At 37.9% G+C, this 18,368-nt stretch overlaps 1 protein-coding gene across 1 annotated transcript in view; it reads left to right on the top strand.

The window, feature by feature from the left end:
- The window catches only part of LOC137403707 (DNA polymerase zeta catalytic subunit-like), a 30,432-nt gene that overhangs the window by 7,937 nt on the left and 4,127 nt on the right, over positions 1-18,368 (top strand). Inside the window, exons 4-15 of the mRNA XM_068089718.1 lie at positions 1,247-1,463; positions 1,639-1,864; positions 2,410-2,540; positions 3,146-3,384; positions 6,021-6,174; positions 6,357-6,494; positions 6,662-6,839; positions 8,284-8,393; positions 8,485-8,599; positions 11,745-11,882; positions 14,556-14,746; positions 16,851-17,042. Coding sequence (XP_067945819.1) covers positions 1,247-1,463; positions 1,639-1,864; positions 2,410-2,540; positions 3,146-3,384; positions 6,021-6,174; positions 6,357-6,494; positions 6,662-6,839; positions 8,284-8,393; positions 8,485-8,599; positions 11,745-11,882; positions 14,556-14,746; positions 16,851-17,042 — 2,029 coding nt within the window. The remainder of the gene's footprint in view (positions 1-1,246; positions 1,464-1,638; positions 1,865-2,409; positions 2,541-3,145; positions 3,385-6,020; positions 6,175-6,356; positions 6,495-6,661; positions 6,840-8,283; positions 8,394-8,484; positions 8,600-11,744; positions 11,883-14,555; positions 14,747-16,850; positions 17,043-18,368) is intronic.

The raw sequence follows: 18,368 nt of genomic DNA, 5'->3' as shown, positions 1-18,368 counted from the left end.
ATATCGGCAAAAAAAACATTTTATTTGGGCTATTGTATGGCCACTCATAAGGCTGCCGTATGGCCACCCCTTAAGCCGCCATAAAGTCACCCCTGAGGCTAAGTTTAGATTTATTTTGTCAAACATCAGCAAACAAAGTTAATTCCTTCTGAAATTTACCCCATATGTCAAAACAGTTGTATGTTGAAGGAAACATTCTAATAAATTTACTCCATATGTCAAAACAGTTGTATGTTGGACCAAATACTGTAATAAGATAAATTATTCGGGTGATTGTATATAAAACTATAACAGTATATTGCTAAATTGGTGTAAAAAACAAAATAGTAGGAAACCAAACTAGCAAAGAAACAATCAGTATAAAGAAGTTTTTATTGTCAGACATTCACATTAAAGACAGGTGAACGAAGCTATAGCCTTAGTGAAATGGGATACACTGCGGTGCGTATGTAGATATGTCAATAGATATACAGAGCTAGACTAAGTTACACCACGCTAACCTTAAATTAACATATTAACTATTTATAGGCCTATATGCTGTGGCTTTTCTCTTTGAGTTTTCTTATTTCATTTTTAATTATCATTGTTTACTTTACATAACTTTCACTCTATAGCTACTAGATGGCTTCTTAGATTTGTTGATGAATTGATCCAAAAAGTTTCTTGTGGTTTTTCATAATTTTTCGGTTTTATTCTAAGTAGAGCATTGTCTTTGTCCATTTCTGCTGCTACTACCTCTCGGACTGGTGTTCTTGAAATTGGTGTTCTCGGACTTGAAATTTTTCAATTTCAAAACTATAAAAAATTTTATAGAGCATTCTTTAAGACTTTTCAAGCAATGTGGAACTAAACTATGTGAAGAAGAACTGTGTGCTTATGTATTGATTTTCAAAACTGTGTTGTGTCAAAAATCTTTGGATGTCGTGCGCTGGAAATTACATCAGATGTCAAGTCGAATATTTGCTCACACGTCGAAAGTATTTGCAATTTGAGGTGATCGTCAGTCAAGGTTTACTTGTATACTGGTTTAGGAGTGTCACTTATACAGAGATTTAGCACAGCTACATCAGTCTAGTTAAAAATGTGATGTTTCTATTTATCACTCTTTAGTCATCAGTCAAAGGTTGGTTGGGAAAACTCCTCATCCTGGCACGTATCTTGTTGCAAGAGGACGAAGTTTGAAAAGTTCTAGTTTGACTTTTATGTCTCAGTATCTGATTGATAACTTTCAGATGATTTTTTACAGGTTCTCTATATCCAGATCCCCTTTATGACAGGGTAGAGGCAATATTCCTGCATGTCTATCATGACACAGCAACTAAGGATACATTCCATTATGTGCTTATACTCGTCGACAAGTGTCAGCGAGTGCCTGTTTTTCTGGTGCCTGGCATTACCGTTCAAGTGGTCGAATGTGCAAGTGAAAAGCACCTTCTTCAAGAACTTATTCAACTTGTGATAAAGTGAGTGTTTGTAGTACATTTCAAAATTGAAATTAAAAAAGAGCCTCCATGTCATTGACAAAGGTAACTATTTTTATGGTTTTGTTATTCAGGATTTGCCAGCAGGCTGTAAACACTATACATGTAGGAAATAATATTAAACATGAATTAATATATTCAGGTACAAACATTTCAGACATGATGCCGACTTGCTCGTTGGTTGGGAGGTAAATAATATGTCATGGGGATATCTGTTGCGGCGCTCTCACGCGCTACAAGTAGAGCTAGCCAATGAGCTCTCTCGCATACCCAAACAGTCCAGTAACACCAAGCAATCGATGCCAGAAATTGGTGAGGGTACAGAGTTTGCTAGGGTTGGTGGGAGAGTCATGGTAAACATGTGGAGAGTGATGAGACACCAGGTATGTGCTTACCAATGACCTCTAGTGCTTGGTAAATACAGTTTAACCTCTCTGGTATTTCTCTGTATGTTGAAGCTGTTGTGTGTTTTTAGCAAATATCTCTATAAGAATAAACTACAATGCTTTCAATTCATTCTATAGCCTTAAAACCTAATGATAAAGGCTTCATATTACTACACATGAACACATTGAAATAAATGTATTATATAAAGCTATTCAAAATAATTTATTTGTGAAAAATACTTAGTTAATGAAGAAATAATAATCAGTAAAAATAGGCTTTCATTGTATTTTTTAACAATTTGGAGGAATTTAATTCGCAATATTCTCACCTATTATGTTGTTTTACTTATCAACTCTATGTAAAACATAGTCGAATTACATTCATATTAGAATTGTAACAAGAGTGCCTCTTGATCAACAGCTGGCATCAGCAGTTCATATTTTCAACTTAACAGATAGGTTGCGTATGAAAGCTTGGAAAACCAATGTTGGCAAGCTAAGCTGTCTTGACATACCTGATTGTACGCTATTTATTGCTGTAGATGATGCTTGGCCTCATTCCCGCACTAACCAGCTACCAGTTTGAGAACGTTGTCTATCACACCCTCAATCTCAGAGTCCCAAAGTTTACGTTTGAAGACCTGACCAAATGGTACAACATGCCTAAGAAAAGGTAATACATGTTGGGCTGTCATTTAGAACTTTTCATTTTTTGTTACACACGAATGACCCCTAACCCATAAGAGAAGGATTTTTCAGTGTGAATTTATGAGCAGGTATGGCAGCATGGTTACGAGTTACCACTTAAGATCATCTCTAGTTCAAGATCAGAGGTGTTCACCAACCTACAACCGACCTTCAATCTATCTGATGGCACTTTCCGTTTACCTTGGATGGTGTCTTACATAAACCCATAACTCTGTGTTGAAGTTAGAGGTGCTTGTTTAAGTAATTAATCTGGGCTAAACCTAGAACTAGGGGCTAAACCTAGAACTATCTTGAGTGGAGTAATCAGCAAGATGGCCGCTATACCATAGCTTCTGCTTGGTGATGCCTGCACCACAAGAAGTCAGGTTGGCGATTATTAGTGGCTGGTACAAGCCCTAGTTTTTGTCCATCACTCCATGCTGTAGGGATTGTTAACTAGAATTTCAGTCCGAGAATTCAGTCTGTAAGCATTTCTGTTATGATCCTCCAGATGACCGATGATAGTTTGCACAGTACTCTATTCAACTAGCTTGCGCATGCTCTGGTTGTAACCGCCTCTCTGCATTACAGGCAGCTGGTGTTGGACCAGTATCTACGCCGAGTGCATCTCCTGCATGACATGGAACAGCAGATCGACTTCATAGGACAAACAAGCGAGTTTGCACGAGTCTACGGCATAGAGTTCTGCGATGTTGTGATCAAAGGCACTCAATACAAGGTTGAGTCAATGATGCTCAGGATAGCGAAGCCTCTTAACTTTGTGGCGGTTTCTCCGAATGTGCAGCAGAGGGTGCGCATGAACCCACCCCGTAAGTTGCTGATCCTTTCTTCTAAAAACTATAACATTAACAAATCATGCAATAATGCAATTCTATTTCACTCCAGTGCGTTTTGTTTTCAGTGTACATTTATGCTGGCTCCCTGTTTCTTTGACTCCTGTAGGGTTTGGTAGTAATCATATATATGTTTGTTTGGTTTCGTAAAGAAGAGTTGTCAAATAAAATACGTTTGAATGTCAAATTTTAATAGTGAAACAAACTGACTACCGTCCAAGCGGGCAGCAAGGAAAACAGTTCACTTGTTAATATTTTACAAGCTGAATGATGACTAGCGCTATCACTCAGTTCGTTTATAATCAAAATTAAAGCAGAAAGGTTATCTGTAGTGTTTTTGTTTATTGCCATTGGTCATTTTCAATAATAGCTGCCACTCTCTCCGTTCATAGACATTCGTAATTGAGAAATAATTTTCATGGGTATTTGATTCGTTGAAATGAGTGATCCTCATAGGACAGGTGACAAGTTCCATTGTAATCTCTTTTATGTAATAATCCTCATAGGAAAGATGACAAGTTCTATTATAATCCCTTTTATGTAATAATCCTCATAGGACAGATGACAAGTTCCATTGTAATCCCTTTTATGTAATAATCCTCATAAGACAGATGACAAGTTCCATTGTAATCCCTTTTATGTAATAATCCTCATAGGACAGATGACAAGTTCCATTGTAATCCCTTTTATGTAATAATCCTCATAAGACAGATGACAAGTTCCATTGTAATCCCTTCCATGTAATGATCCTCATAAGACAGATGACAAGCTCCATCGTAATCCCTTCCATGTAATGATACTCATAGGACAGATGACAAGTTCCATTGTAATCCCTTCCATGTGAAATGTGCTTAATTTGAGATACATTTAAGAGACTGCGTCATTTGTAAAAGGTAACTTTAAAAGCAATGGTAAATTGTCAGAAATTTTGCAGAGCAGTATCGATGTCAAAGCTTTATTTTTGTGTTACATTTGCAGTTGTTTTTAATGCGCTAACTTTCACATGAACATAAAATTCTGTACATGCATTTAATGAGATGAATAAAATTTTGGTTTCAAAATAGCTCTAACCAACTGAGCTGATCAGCCACATTATAAAACCTACCAAAGTCCTAGAATAACTGTTTCAATCTTTATTTTCTGCGCTTTGTAACGAAAAAAGAAAAATTCCCTCCACCTGTTCAGGGGCTTGAGAAGAGATTCTTTTGAGCTGGTTATTTTGGACGGACATTCGTTGGAGCAGCATTCACGATGGAACAGTGGGGTGGGATTACATTGCAGATTAACCCTCTTGTTTCCACAATGTCATAACTTTTTATAGTATTTGTGTCCTTGAAAATAGCTTTATATTTAAAAAAGTATAGAAATACTACTTTTCATAATTTTGCTGACTTCTGTGCCAAGATTCTACAATTAGCTTTATGTGATTTATTTTTGCATCCATAGGGAATTAAAATTCAGGCTTTGAAATGCCATTGAGTTCACATTTATATGCCATCCATCTATTATGATTTTTGTTCTCGAAAGCATTGAGCATTATAATCTTGGTAACAACAGTCTAAGGAATCGTCACCAAATAAGGCCTTGCTATTCAGATGCATCAAATTCTATATAGTTTTGTTATACTGGTCTTTAATTGTCTTCAACACAAAATAGATGCTTGCAACTTCAGAGAATAGCATACAACTTAGCACCATCATAGATGTTGAGTGTTTTACACACTCGCACTCACACGCACCTGCACACATACACTCTTGCGCCTCGCTCACACACTCGCACACACCCAATGTACTTTGGTTTATAAGCTCTAGACGGTCTGCTTCCTATGAATTGCGAACCAGAATGCTTTTGCACAGGAAATGTTGGCAAAGAACCTTCTATCAATGATTGGTTCACAATTTTTGTTGTTATGAACCTTTCGACCCTTTTGTCGCTGTATCTTCATCAAATTTAGAACAAGCGCCCGACAGACGTCTTCTCGATTGATATCTGCCAGTATGAACAAGAGCCGATATAAATGCTCAACTAGGACAACTGTCTGATCAGACAGGTCGGTCTGATCAGACTGATCTATTAGGTCTTCAGTAGCTTGTTTTTTATTTCTTCATGTAGAGATTGAAGATTGGAACAAATAATATCTTGAGTGTGCGTGTTCATCGGTGTGCTCAAGTTTTCTTCAAAGTCCGGTAGTTTTTACCTTAGAATGAAAAGAGCAGTTGTGTATATGTAAATATTCAGGCGAGTTTCTTTATAGTCCTGTTTGTTTTACCATTCAGATGGCAGATGTCCTGATCGAGCATTTGGCTATCAGGCGCTCTTCATTCGGGCAGATGACCAGGTGTCTATCCGGCCTGTGGCTGTTGGGCATTTGTCAGTAGGGCATTTGTCAGTAGGGCATTTGTCAGTAGGGCATTTATCCTGAGACCATCTCCATCACTAGTTGCTTCTGCTGAACGGTTCAGCTTGTCAAACATCTTCATGCAGTTTCCAATGTCATAAAACTGCTGAAATGGGAAAACCACTACATAGCTCCATACTATTGCCTATGACCGTTACTAGTATATATGACTGTAGGCAGGTACTAGCTAACTCACTTTTCTATCCCTTTGCAGAGTGCATACAGCTTACTCTTGAGCCCGAATCAAAGTTCTATGCAGACCCAGTGATAGTGCTTGATTTCCAAAGTCTCTATCCCTCAATCATGATAGCCTATAACTACTGTTTCTCAACATGTCTTGGGCATATCACGGAGCTGGAAAGGGCGGGGTAAGTGCACACAGGTTTAGTCATTTCGTCATGTGTCATATATTTTGGTTCAGCAAGATCGAGTGCGATTTCTGAGCATCCTTTCTACAGTTTTAACACACATTTTAACATACACTACCGTTAGTGATCTATTAGGCTACAGCTGAATTATTTTGGCATCAACATTCAAATGTTTGTTTCAGGGGAGAGGAGTTTAAATTTGGTTGCACATCTCTGAAAGTGCCAGGGCATGTCCTCAACAAGCTGCGAGGACATATTAATGTTTCTCCTAACGGTGTTGCCTTTGTCAAAGAGCATGTGCGTAAGGGTGTCATATCCAGGTATGTAATGTCGTGACCTAAAACCATGCCTTGCAATCACCTCCGGTCTAAAGATTCCAGCTTAAAAATCTATACAATTTCTTAATTATAAATTTTATACTCACATAAAATGTTGGAATTGGCAGTTATTAGTGTAAAGATGCTTGATCTCTCTGGCCATTTCACAGGATGGTGGAAGAGATACTGGAAACAAGGTTGATGGTCAAGCGGTGCATGGCGAGATATAAGTCTGATCAGGGCCTTCACAAGCTGTTGCATGCTCGCCAACTCGGTCTCAAGCTCATTGCCAATGTTACCTTTGGTTACACAGCAGCAAACTTCTCTGGCAGAATGCCTTGCGTCGAGGTATATTTCAAGTCTTCCGGCAGTTTTAAATCTTCATGTAATGAACAATTTTTGTTAATAATAGTTATAAAGGTAGTCTCTTTCTCGGCAGCAATGATGTTTAGTTAGATTATCTCTTTCTCGGCAGCAATGATGTTTAGTTAGATTATCTCTTTCTCGGCAGCAATGATGTTTAGTTAGATTGTCTCTTTCTCGTCAGCAATGATGTTTAGTTAGATTGTCTCTTTCTCGGCAGCAATGATGTTTAGTTAGATTGTCTCTTTCTCGGCAGCAATGATGTTTAGTTAGATTGTCTCTTTCTCGGCAGCAATGATATTTAGTTAGATTGTCTCTTTCTCGGCAGCAATGATATTTAGTTAGATTGCCACATTCTCCTTTTTGGCAGCAATGATGTGTAGTTAGATTATCTCATTCTCTTTCTCGGCAGCAATGATGTTTAATTAGATTGCCTTATTCTCCTTCTCAGCAGCAATGGTTTGTAGTTAGATTGGCTCATTCTCTTTCTCGGCAGCAATGATGTTTAGATAGATTCTCTTTCTCGGCATCAATGATGTTTAATTAGATTATCTCATTCTCTTGGCAGCAATGATGTTTAGTTAGATTGTCTTTTTCTCGTCAGCAATGATGTTTAGTTAGATTGCCACATTCTCCTTGTCGGCAGCAATGATGTGTAGTTAGATTATCTCATTCTCTTTCTCGGCAGCAATGATGTTTAATTAGATTGCCTCATTCTCCTTCTCGGCAGCAATGATGTGTAGTTAGATTGGCTCATTCTCTTTCTCGGCAGCAATGATGTTTAGACAGATTATCTCTTTCTCGGCATCAATGATGTGTAGTTAGATTGGCTCTTTTTCGGCAGCAATGATGTTTAGACAGATTATCTCATTCTCTTTCTCGGCAGCAATGATGTGTAGTTAGATTATTTCATTCTCTTTCTCGGCAGCAATGATGTGTAGTTAGATTATTTCATTCTCTTTCTCGGCAGCAATGATGTGTAGTTAGATTATTTCATTCTCTTTCTCGGCAGCAATGATGTGTAGTTAGATTATCTCATTCTCTTTCTCGGCAGCAATGATGTTTAATTAGATTGCCTCATTCTCCTTCTCGGCAGCAATGATGTGTAGTTAGATTATCTCATTCTCTTTCTCGGCATCAATGATGTGTAGTTAGATTGGCTCATTCTCTTTCTCGGCAGCAATGATGTTTAGACAGATTATCTCTTTCTCGGCATCAATGATGTGTAGTTAGATTGGCTCTTTTTCGGCAGCAATGATGTTTAGACAGATTATTTCATTCTCTTTCTCGGCAGCAATGATGTGTAGTTAGATTATTTCATTCTCTTTCTCGGCAGCAATGATGTGTAGTTAGATTGGCTCATTCTCTTTCTCGGCATCAATGATGTTTAGATGGATCGTTTTATTTTCTGTGTTTTCCTCACTGTCAGGTTGGGGACAGCATCATACGGAAAGCACGTGAAACGCTTGAGAGAGCCATCAAGCTTGTGAATGAGTCTGAGCGTTGGAACTGCAGAGTTGTTTACGGGGATACAGACAGGTTAGTCTTTTGGTTTTTTCCTTCTAGCAATATCTATTCCTATGTCTGCGTTAGTCATATTTGCACAGAAAATATGTTTCTCTGTTTCTAGCCTTTTTGTACTGGTGCCAGGCCGTTCTCTCGCTACTGCCTTTAAGATAGGCGAGGAAATACGAGATGCCGTCACCGCTGACAATCCCAAGCCAGTGAAGCTCAAGCTTGAGAAGGTACACGTGCCAATCACATAATCTTTTCTCATGAGTTGTTTTTCTCTAGCCAATGATCGGGTGCTCTGCTTTAGAACCTAACCAGTCATTGTATGTTCTGTTGCGGATACGTGCTCTACAGTTGACACATGAATTACCAACGTGAATCAGCCTGTCTTCTGGAAAAGAGTAGTTTGTTCTGTCAATTGCTTTACTATTTTAAAAAGCTGATGATTCAGGCTGTTCATTTTATTACTGCTATTAAATTACTAGCCTTTTTATCAGGGTGTTAAATCTACTAGATGTCTTCTTATCAAGGAGTTAAATCTGCTAGATGCTTTTTTTTATCAGGGAGTTAAATCTACTAGATGCTTTTTTTATCAGAGAGTTAAATCTACTACATGCTTTTTATCAGAGAGTTACATCTACTAGATGCTTTTTTTATCAGAGAGTTAAATCTACTAGATGCTTTTTATCAGAGAGTTAAATCTACTAGATGTCTTTTTATCAGGGAGTTAAATCTACTAGATGCTTTTTATCAGAGAGTTACATCTACTAGATGCTTTTTTTATCAGAGAGTTACATCTACTAGATGCGTTTTTTATCAGGGAATTAAATCTACTACATGCTTTTTATCAGGGAGTTACATCTACTAGATGCTTTTTATCAGAGAGTTACATCTACTAGATGCTTCTTATCAGGGAGTTAAATCTACTAGATGTCTTCTTATCAAGGAGTTAAATCTACTAGATGCTTTTTATCAGAGAGTTACATCTACTAGATGCGTTTTTTATCAGGGAATTAAATCTACTACATGCTTTTTATCAGAGAGTTAAATCTACTAGATGCTTTTTTTATCAGGGAGTTAAATCTACTAGATGTCTTCTTATCAAGGAGTTAAATCTACTAGATGCTTTTTTTATCAGAGAGTTACATCTACTAGATGCTTTTTTTATCAGGGAGTTACATCTACTAGATGCGTTTTTTATCAGGGAGTTATATCTACTAGATGCGTTTTTTATCAGGGAGTTAAATCTACTACATGCTTTTTATCAGAGAGTTAAATCTACTAGATGCTTCTTATCAGGGAGTTACATCTACTAGATGCTTTTTATCAGGGAGTTACATCTACTAGATGAGTTTTTTATCAGGGAGTTAAATCTACTAAATGCTTTTTATCAGAGAGTTAAATCTACTACATGCTTTTTTTTATCAGGGAGTTAAATCTACTACATGCTTTTTATCAGGGAGTTACATCTACTAGATGCTTTTTATCAGAGAGTTACATCTACTAGATGCTTTTTTTATCAGGGAATTAAATCTACTACATGCTTTTTATCAGAGAGTTAAATCTACTAGATGCTTCTTATCAGGGAGTTAAATCTACTAAATGCTTTTTATCAGGGAGTTACATCTACTAGATGCTTTTTATCAGAGAGTTACATCTACTAGATGCGTTTTTTATCAGGGAGTTAAATCTACTAAATGCTTTTTATCAGAGAGTTACATCTACTAGATGCTTTTTATCAGGGAGTTAAATCTACTAGATGCCTTCTTATTAGGGAGTTTAATCTACTAGATGCTTCTTATCAGGGAGTTAAATCTACTAAATGCTTTTTATCAGAGAGTTACATCTACTAGATGCTTCTTATCAGAGAGTTACATCTACTAGATGCGTTTTTTATCAGGGAGTTAAATCTACTACATGCTTTTTATCAGAGAGTTACATCTACTAGATGCTTTTTTTATCAGAGAGTTAAATCTACTAGATGTCTTCTTATCAAGGAGTTAAATCTACTAGATGCTTTTTTTATCAGAGAGTTACATCTACTAGATGCGTTTTTTATCAGGGAATTAAATCTACTACATGCTTTTTATCAGGGAGTTACATCTACTAGATGCTTTTTATCAGAGAGTTACATCTACTAGATGCGTTTTTTATCAGGGAATTAAATCTACTACATGCTTTTTATCAGAGAGTTAAATCTACTAGATGCTTCTTATCAGGGAGTTAAATCTACTAAATGCTTTTTATCAGAGAGTTACATCTACTAGATGCTTTTTATCAGGGAGTTAAATCTACTAGATGCCTTCTTATTAGGGAGTTTAATCTACTAGATGCTTCTTATCAGGGAGTTAAATCTACTAAATGCTTTTTATCAGGGAGTTACATCTACTAGATGCTTTTTATCAGAGAGTTACATCTACTAGATGCGTTTTTTATCAGGGAATTAAATCTACTACATGCTTTTTATCAGAGAGTTAAATCTACTAGATGCTTCTTATCAGGGAGTTACATCTACTAGATGCTTTTTATCAGGGAGTTACATCTACTAGATGAGTTTTTTATCAGGGAGTTAAATCTACTAAATGCTTTTTATCAGAGAGTTAAATCTACTACATGCTTTTTTTTATCAGGGAGTTAAATCTACTACATGCTTTTTATCAGGGAGTTACATCTACTAGATGCTTTTTATCAGAGAGTTACATCTACTAGATGCTTTTTTTATCAGGGAGTTACATCTACTAGATGCGTTTTTTATCAGGGAGTTAAATCTACTACATGCTTTTTATCAGAGAGTTACATCTACTAGATGCTTTTTTATCAGGGAGTTAAATCTACTAGATGTCTTCTTATCAGGGAGTTAAATCTACTAGATGCTTTTTTTATTAGAGAGTTACATCTACTAGATGCGTTTTTTATCAGGGAGTTAAATCTACTACATGGTTTTTATCAGAGAGTTACATCTACTAGATGCTTCTTATCAGGGAGTTACATCTACTAGATGCTTCTTATCAGGGAGTTACATCTACTAGATGCTTCTTATCAGAGAGTTACATCTACTAGATGCTTCTTATCAGGGAGTTAAATCTACTAGATGCCTTCTTATTAGGGAGTTTAATCTACTAGATGCCTTTTATCAGTGAGTTACATCTACTAGATGCCTTCTACTTTGCCGGCTATTACTTTACTTGGGAAAGCTTATAGAAGGAACCTCACTTTCAGCATAGGTCTCCCTAAAAGTGTGCTTTTTTGGATAAAATTGACCCTGCTGTATCATGATATACTTCCAAAACTATGGTTTGTAATTTATTGTTGGAAAATTCTGATTAGGTTCTAAAGGATAACTGTTTGTCTTAGGCTTAGCAATATGCGGTTTTGTAGGTGTACATGGGCTGCGTTCTACAGACGAAAAAGAGGTATGCTGGTTACATGTATGAAACGGCTGATCAGAAAGAGCCTGTCTTTGATGCTAAAGGGATAGAGACTGTGAGAAGGGATTCAGTCCCAGCTGTATCTAAGGTAACTCCAACTTTATCCTGTACAAGGTTATGATATCAGTCCCAGCTGTATCTAAGGTAACTCCACCTTCATCCTGTACAAGGTTATGGTATCAGTCCCGGCTGTATCTAAGGTAACTCCACTTTTATCTTCTACAATATTACCATATCGGTTGACTGACAGGAATATTACTTAATATTTACTGCAGTGTCTGTAGTAAGCTAGCGAGACAGACACTCATTGCTGTGTCTGTCTGATTTTCTGCGATATTCTGTACTGTAGATGTTCTGTGCCGTAAATAACCACTTAACATGTCTGTTTAGAATTACCACTTCATATTTTGTCTGTACATTAGCCAGTAACCAAGCACTTGGTATTCAGTGCGGTTCTCTTTCTACAGTTTCTATAATAATAAAACCCGACCATACGTATCTTGGTACAAAAGTTATATTCATTTCTGTCAGCGAATGGCTCATGGTTTCAAATACTGACTCATCAGAGAGGAGTACTTATGCTCATCATTTCTAACCAAACAATGGTTAGACGTTCAATAAGACACCATTTTATTTCATGCATTTATATGCCCACCATTCGCATTGCTCACACAGAGAATGCCGATCTTTACGCTGGCGGTTATGATTCTTGTGTCATCAAAACCGCTGGTGTTGCTCATTTGCAATGTTTAATGTGATCTTCAAATCTTTGACAAAGAAAGAAGCTTATTCCCTAACCCAAAATCTCTCAAAAATTCCTTCTTTTTTTGAGTTATCATTTTATCATTCAGCTGCAGTAGAGAAATATGGGTCCTATAGACTACATGTACATGTGTGTCTTTTCAATAATAGCTGCTGATTACGGAGTTACGGAGCTACAATATAAATGTAATCACCTTTCATAAGCTCCTCCTTATCACTTGGTTTGAAGTTTACTTTATTTGAAGGTAATAGTAGGAAATAGCGGAAACTGTATATAATATATAGGGGAATAATATATGCAGGAGTCCTGTGTACTTTGTGAGAATTATGTTCCGGACTAATCCACAAAATTTGGAATTTCTTCAAAATAAACACGACTTTTTTAAAATATGAGCCATTATTTTGACACTTCAGAAAACTGTAACCGTTTTCTAAACCTTCGCAATCCCTATACTTGTAATTAGATGTCCTTGTTCATGCTTCATTTGTATACTTGTAAGTAGATGCCCTTGTTCATGCTGGATACTAGTATAGTACATTGTATATACATTACTGAAATACATGAGAGATTAACAAGAATTAGAATGTGAAGCATGGCTGGGATGGGATTCACAGAGGCAAAGTCAATGCTAACTCTTCCTGACCTAATCGATGTTATGAGAGCAACGTAATGGAAAGCTCTTATCAGCGATTCACTCTCACTAGATCAAGAAGAGAGGATGGTCAAATTGCATTCAATAGTTGAAAGTGGTCTCGAGCTATTCCTGTGCACGAGATCAAGAAGGGAGGATGGTCAAATTGCATTCAATAGTTGAAAGTGGTCTCAAGCTATTCCTGTGCACTAGATTAAGAAGGGAGGATGGTCAAATTGCATTCAATAGTTGAAAGTGGTCTCAAGCTATTCTTGTGCACGAGATCAAGAAGGGAGGATGGTCAAATTGCATTCAATAGTTGAAAGTGGTCTCGAGCTATTCCTGTGAGAGATTTTATTTTTATCGCTGTCATCAACTAGGTCGTTGTTAGGTGGCTATCATATCAGTAGGCTGTGCGCTTTGTATTCATGCTGTAGCAGCGACACTGATCGTGTATTGTTGTACATATCTTAGTGAAGGCTATTGCTGGTGGAGAGATGGCCTCTTCAATTTAATCATTTCAAGACAAAAATCAACTATGGATTTTAAACATGAGTTGTATCATAAGTGTAACAAAAAAACCATGATAGAGCGAAGCTGACAAATCCAAGATACAGCGAGGCTGACAAACCCAGGATAGAGCGAGGCTGAAAAACCCATGATACAGCGAGGCTTACAAACCCATGATACAGCGAGGCTGACAAACCCCGGATAGAGCTAGGCTTACAAACCCAGGATAGAGCGAGGCTTACAAACCCACGATAGAGCTAGGCTGACAAACCCATGATGCAGCGAGGCTGACAAACCCGTGATGCAGCGAGGCTGACAAACCCGTGATACAGCGAGGCTGGCAAACCCATGATACAGCGAGGCTGACAAACCCATGATACAGCGAGGCTGACAAACCCATGATACAGCGAGGTTGACAAACCCGTGATACATCGAGGCTGACAAACCCGTGATACGGCGAGGCTGACAAACCCGTGATAAAGCGAGGCTCACAAACTCGTGATACAGCGAGACTGGCAAACCCGTGATACAGCGAGGTTGACAAACCCGTGATAAAGGGAGGTCGACAAACCCGTGATACAGCGAGGCTGACAAGCCCGTGATACAGCGAGGCTGACAAACCCATGATAGAGCGAGGTTGACAAACCCATGATACAGCGAGGCTGACAAACCCATGATACAGCGAGGCTGCAATAGTCGAAGTAAAGAAGTAGAAAAAATTGCTATATATACAATATACAAGTAATAGCATTAGTAATATATACAATATATAAGTATTAGTGTTAGGTATGCCTTGTGTATTCCATGTTATATAGTATTAGGTATGCCTTGTGTATTCCATGTTATATTTTTGACAGATTTTAGAGAAGTCCCTCATAACTCTTTTTGCATCAAGGGACCTCAGCCAGGTAAAGCTCTACGTTCAAAAGCAGCTGGCAAAAGTACTTGAGGGCACTGCCAAATTGCAGGACTTCATATTTGCGAGGGAGTATCGGGGTGAGAGAGGCTATAAGGCTACAGCCAAGGTTCCATCTCTGCTTATCGCTAGGTCAGTGTTAATCGCTAGGTCAGTGCTCATCACTAGGTCAGGGCTCATCGGTAGGTCAGTGTTCGTCGCTAGTTCATTGCTCAACATTCTTCAAGTTTCTTGTTTTCTCATTCTTGCCTGTCAATTTCACTGTGTGTAATAAGCAGTTGGTTGTGCCATTGCGTCTAATTTTGAAATCAGCTTACATTGTTCGATTCGAACATAAAATATATAATATCCCAGCAATTGAGTAGAAGACATGGTTCCACAGAGGTTTAGCCACCTAGTTGGTAGATGTCAGGTCTCTACTCGTGCAGCAGTACCACCAGCATGTTTTGCGGTAGAGTAGCAGGAAAATTGAAAAAAGTTTAACCTAACAAACACTGGATTTGCAAACCTGTGTTTGTGAATCCATTAGAGATCAAACATAACCGTGATGAAAGTTAGCAAAATGAAAAAGGCAGTGTCAGAATTTTTCAGGTGACCGGATAACTAGGCCGACTCTCCCACCATACTTACCATAATAATGTTGTGAAACATGTTTCTCTGATCAGTTCTACCATACACATGTAGGTAAATCTATAACTTCATTAGCATGCATTACTGTCGGCTAAAAACACTTAGAAATGTCCCAATTATGGCCCTTTTGGGTAAAATCGCCCAAAAAGCTGACCAAAGATATTCATTCAATCTTTTCAGTATATTTGGTACTTAACTTAGAGAAGCTTACTTGCGATTTGACATCGGTATTGAAAACTGGCAGACTGAATATCCCTGTTCGATTTGTCCAAGGTTTTAGCTCCGCTATGCTTACTCCTTGCACACATGAAAATGAAATGTATTTTTCCTTGCAGGTAAGATGCCAAAGATTCAGTCCCGCATTTTGATAAATATAATTTGCAGTGATCGATTACATAAGTAAACAGCAACGGGTCTTTCATTACTGCTCATTAGATGTATGATTTAAAGTCTCTCTAATTTACAGTGTCCTAAAACTCTCTTGTTTACAGTGCCCAAAGTCTCTCTTGTTTATAGTGCCCAAAGTCTCTCTAGTTTACAGTGTCCAAAGTCTCTCTAGTTTACAGTGTCCAAAGCTTCTCTAGTTTACAGTGTCCTAAAACTCTCTTGTTTACAGTGTCCAAAGTCTCTCTAGTTTACAGTGCCCAAAGTCTCTTGTTTACAGTGCCCAAAGTCTCTCTAGTTTACAGTGTCCAAAGTCTCTCTAGTTTACAGTGCCCAAAGTCTTTCTAGTTTACAGTGCCCAAAGTCTCTCTAGTTTACAGTGTCCTAAACCTCTCTTGTTTACAGTGTCCAAAGTCTCTCTAGTTTACAGTGCCCAAAGTCTCTCTAGTTTACAGTGCCCAAAGTCTCTCTAGTTTACAGTGCCCAAAGCCTCTCTTGTTTACAGCGCCCAAAGTCTTTCTAGTTTACAGTGTTCAAAGCTTGTCTAGTTTACAGTGCCCAAAGCTTCTCTAGTTTGCAGTGCCCAAAGTCTCTCTAGTTTATAGTGCCCAAAGTCTCTCTAGTTTACAGTGCCCAAAGTCTCTCTAGTTTACAGTGTCCAAAGCCTCTCTTGTTTACAGCGCCCAAAGTCTCTCTAGTTTACAGTGTTCAAAGCTTGTCTAGTTTACAGTGCCCAAAGCTTCTCTAGTTTACAGTGCCCAAAGTCTCTCTAGTTTATAGTGCCCAAAGTCTCTCTAGTTTACAGTGCCCAAAGTCTCTCTAGTTTACAGTGTCCAAAGTTTCTCTAGTTTACAGTGCCCAAAGTCTCTGTAGTTTACAGTGTCCAAAGCCTCTCTAGTTTACAATACCCAAAGACTCGCTGATTGTCAATCATTAGGAACAGTTGAATTGGAATATTTATGAACCGTTGAGCTGTGTTGAAAAGCTCATTTGCTTAGCAGCAATTCTTAGCAACGATATTAGCGCTTCGATTTTAGCACATCGTTGTAACCCTTCTAGTTTTACCATTTTCTCACGTTTTGCCTTTTTATCCTTTCATGTCTGAATCTAGTAGGGACATTCATTGGCTAGTAGTTTGGTGGCAAAATATGAGCTCTTTAATAACATCATAAGCATTGAAAGCGTTAAACTTGTCATGAATATATCGTACGTATATTGATAGGAAGCGACTCGCTCTAGATAGATGGAGTGAGCCATTGACAGGCGATCGGGTTCCTTATGTCATAGTTTGTGGCGCCCCTGGTACCCCTCTCTATAATCTCGTTCGAGAGCCTCACGAGGTTTTAGCTAATGCGCAACTGAAACTAAATACTCTGTATTATGTGACGAGAGTTATCTTACCCCCTCTTCACCGGTGAGTACATGAGGCATAATTTCTCTTTGACTAGTTTTATCTTTATATCGCTGGTAACCTTAGCAATTGATGGAAGTGAAAACAATTGCAAGTACAGCAAACACCTTCGTCCTTAGCAATTGATGGAAGTGAAAACAATTGCAAGTACAGCAAACACCTTCGTGGTAGTTCATGCAGACAGATAGTTGTTTTTTCACTGTTCATGAACTGCGAATATTAGTTACATAATGCAGATTTCTCTACTCTGGTAAAGAAACCACAGTTAACCTGTTTACTGTGGTTGCTTTTTGAGAAAATTGGTTCTAGTTCTTTGTTGCCATAGTTACAAGTCATGGAACATGCTTTGTTGCCATAGTTACAAGTCATGGGACATGCCTTGTTGCCAAAGTTGTAAGTGATGGGATGTGTTTTGCTATCGCAACATTTTTGCAGTAACAAATAATTTTGGGACAACAAAATATGTAATCTTACAAAAATATTATGATTCTAGCAATCACTGTTTCTATTTGGTCTGCCAGGCAAGCTGGTAAACCTGTTAAAGCATAGGAGTGTTATGTCTATAACCGTAATCTGTATCATTTGGCGTATATATCTCTTTTAAGTTACGTGTAGGAGAGTCAGCATAATATATAACTATTTTTCAAATCAGAGATCGAGGTTGCATCTCTGTCCTGAAGCCGCAGAGAAAGTATCTGAACTTTGTTACCAACCCTGCAAGATATAAAAAATCAATTTTTACACTAAATTCTCAAGTTTGAAGTGTACTTCCACACTAATAGTGTATTAGTGCCAAAAAGCGGGCAGATGTTCAGGTATTTGTACAAGCACTGGACTCGTGATAGCACTAGCATCTTGTTGGCCATTTTATTTTGTTTGAGGAAAATAATCTTGCATCGCCCTTTTGAATAACATCAAATTACGTTTGGTGCTCCCATTTCTTTGGTGAAATCTAAGGCTTTTGTATTCAAAATCATTGCTGACCATTTTTAATATTTACAGACACTATTCTAGACAAGCCCGCTGTTATTTTTCATAATACTGGAAAATCACTACTTACCCAGTCAACATTCGTTTGCCACATGGCTATTAGTAAGAGCACCTGCCAATCACACTGTTGTCAGTCAGAACACCTGCCAATCACATTGATGTCAGTCAGAACACCTGCCAATCACATTGCTGTCAGTCAGAACACCTGCCAATCACATTGCTGTCAGTTGGAACACCTGTCAATCACATTGCTGTCAGTTGGAACACCTGTCAATCACATTGCTGTCAGTTGGAACACCTTTTTCAATCACATTGCTGTCAGTTGGAACACCTGTCAAT

The sequence above is a fragment of the Watersipora subatra genome, chromosome 9, assembly GCF_963576615.1.
Source record: "Watersipora subatra chromosome 9, tzWatSuba1.1, whole genome shotgun sequence".
NCBI classification, from domain to species: domain Eukaryota; kingdom Metazoa; phylum Bryozoa; class Gymnolaemata; order Cheilostomatida; family Watersiporidae; genus Watersipora; species Watersipora subatra.
The sequence above is the reverse complement of the archived record's forward strand: the minus strand, read 5'-3'. Positions and strand labels throughout refer to the sequence as shown.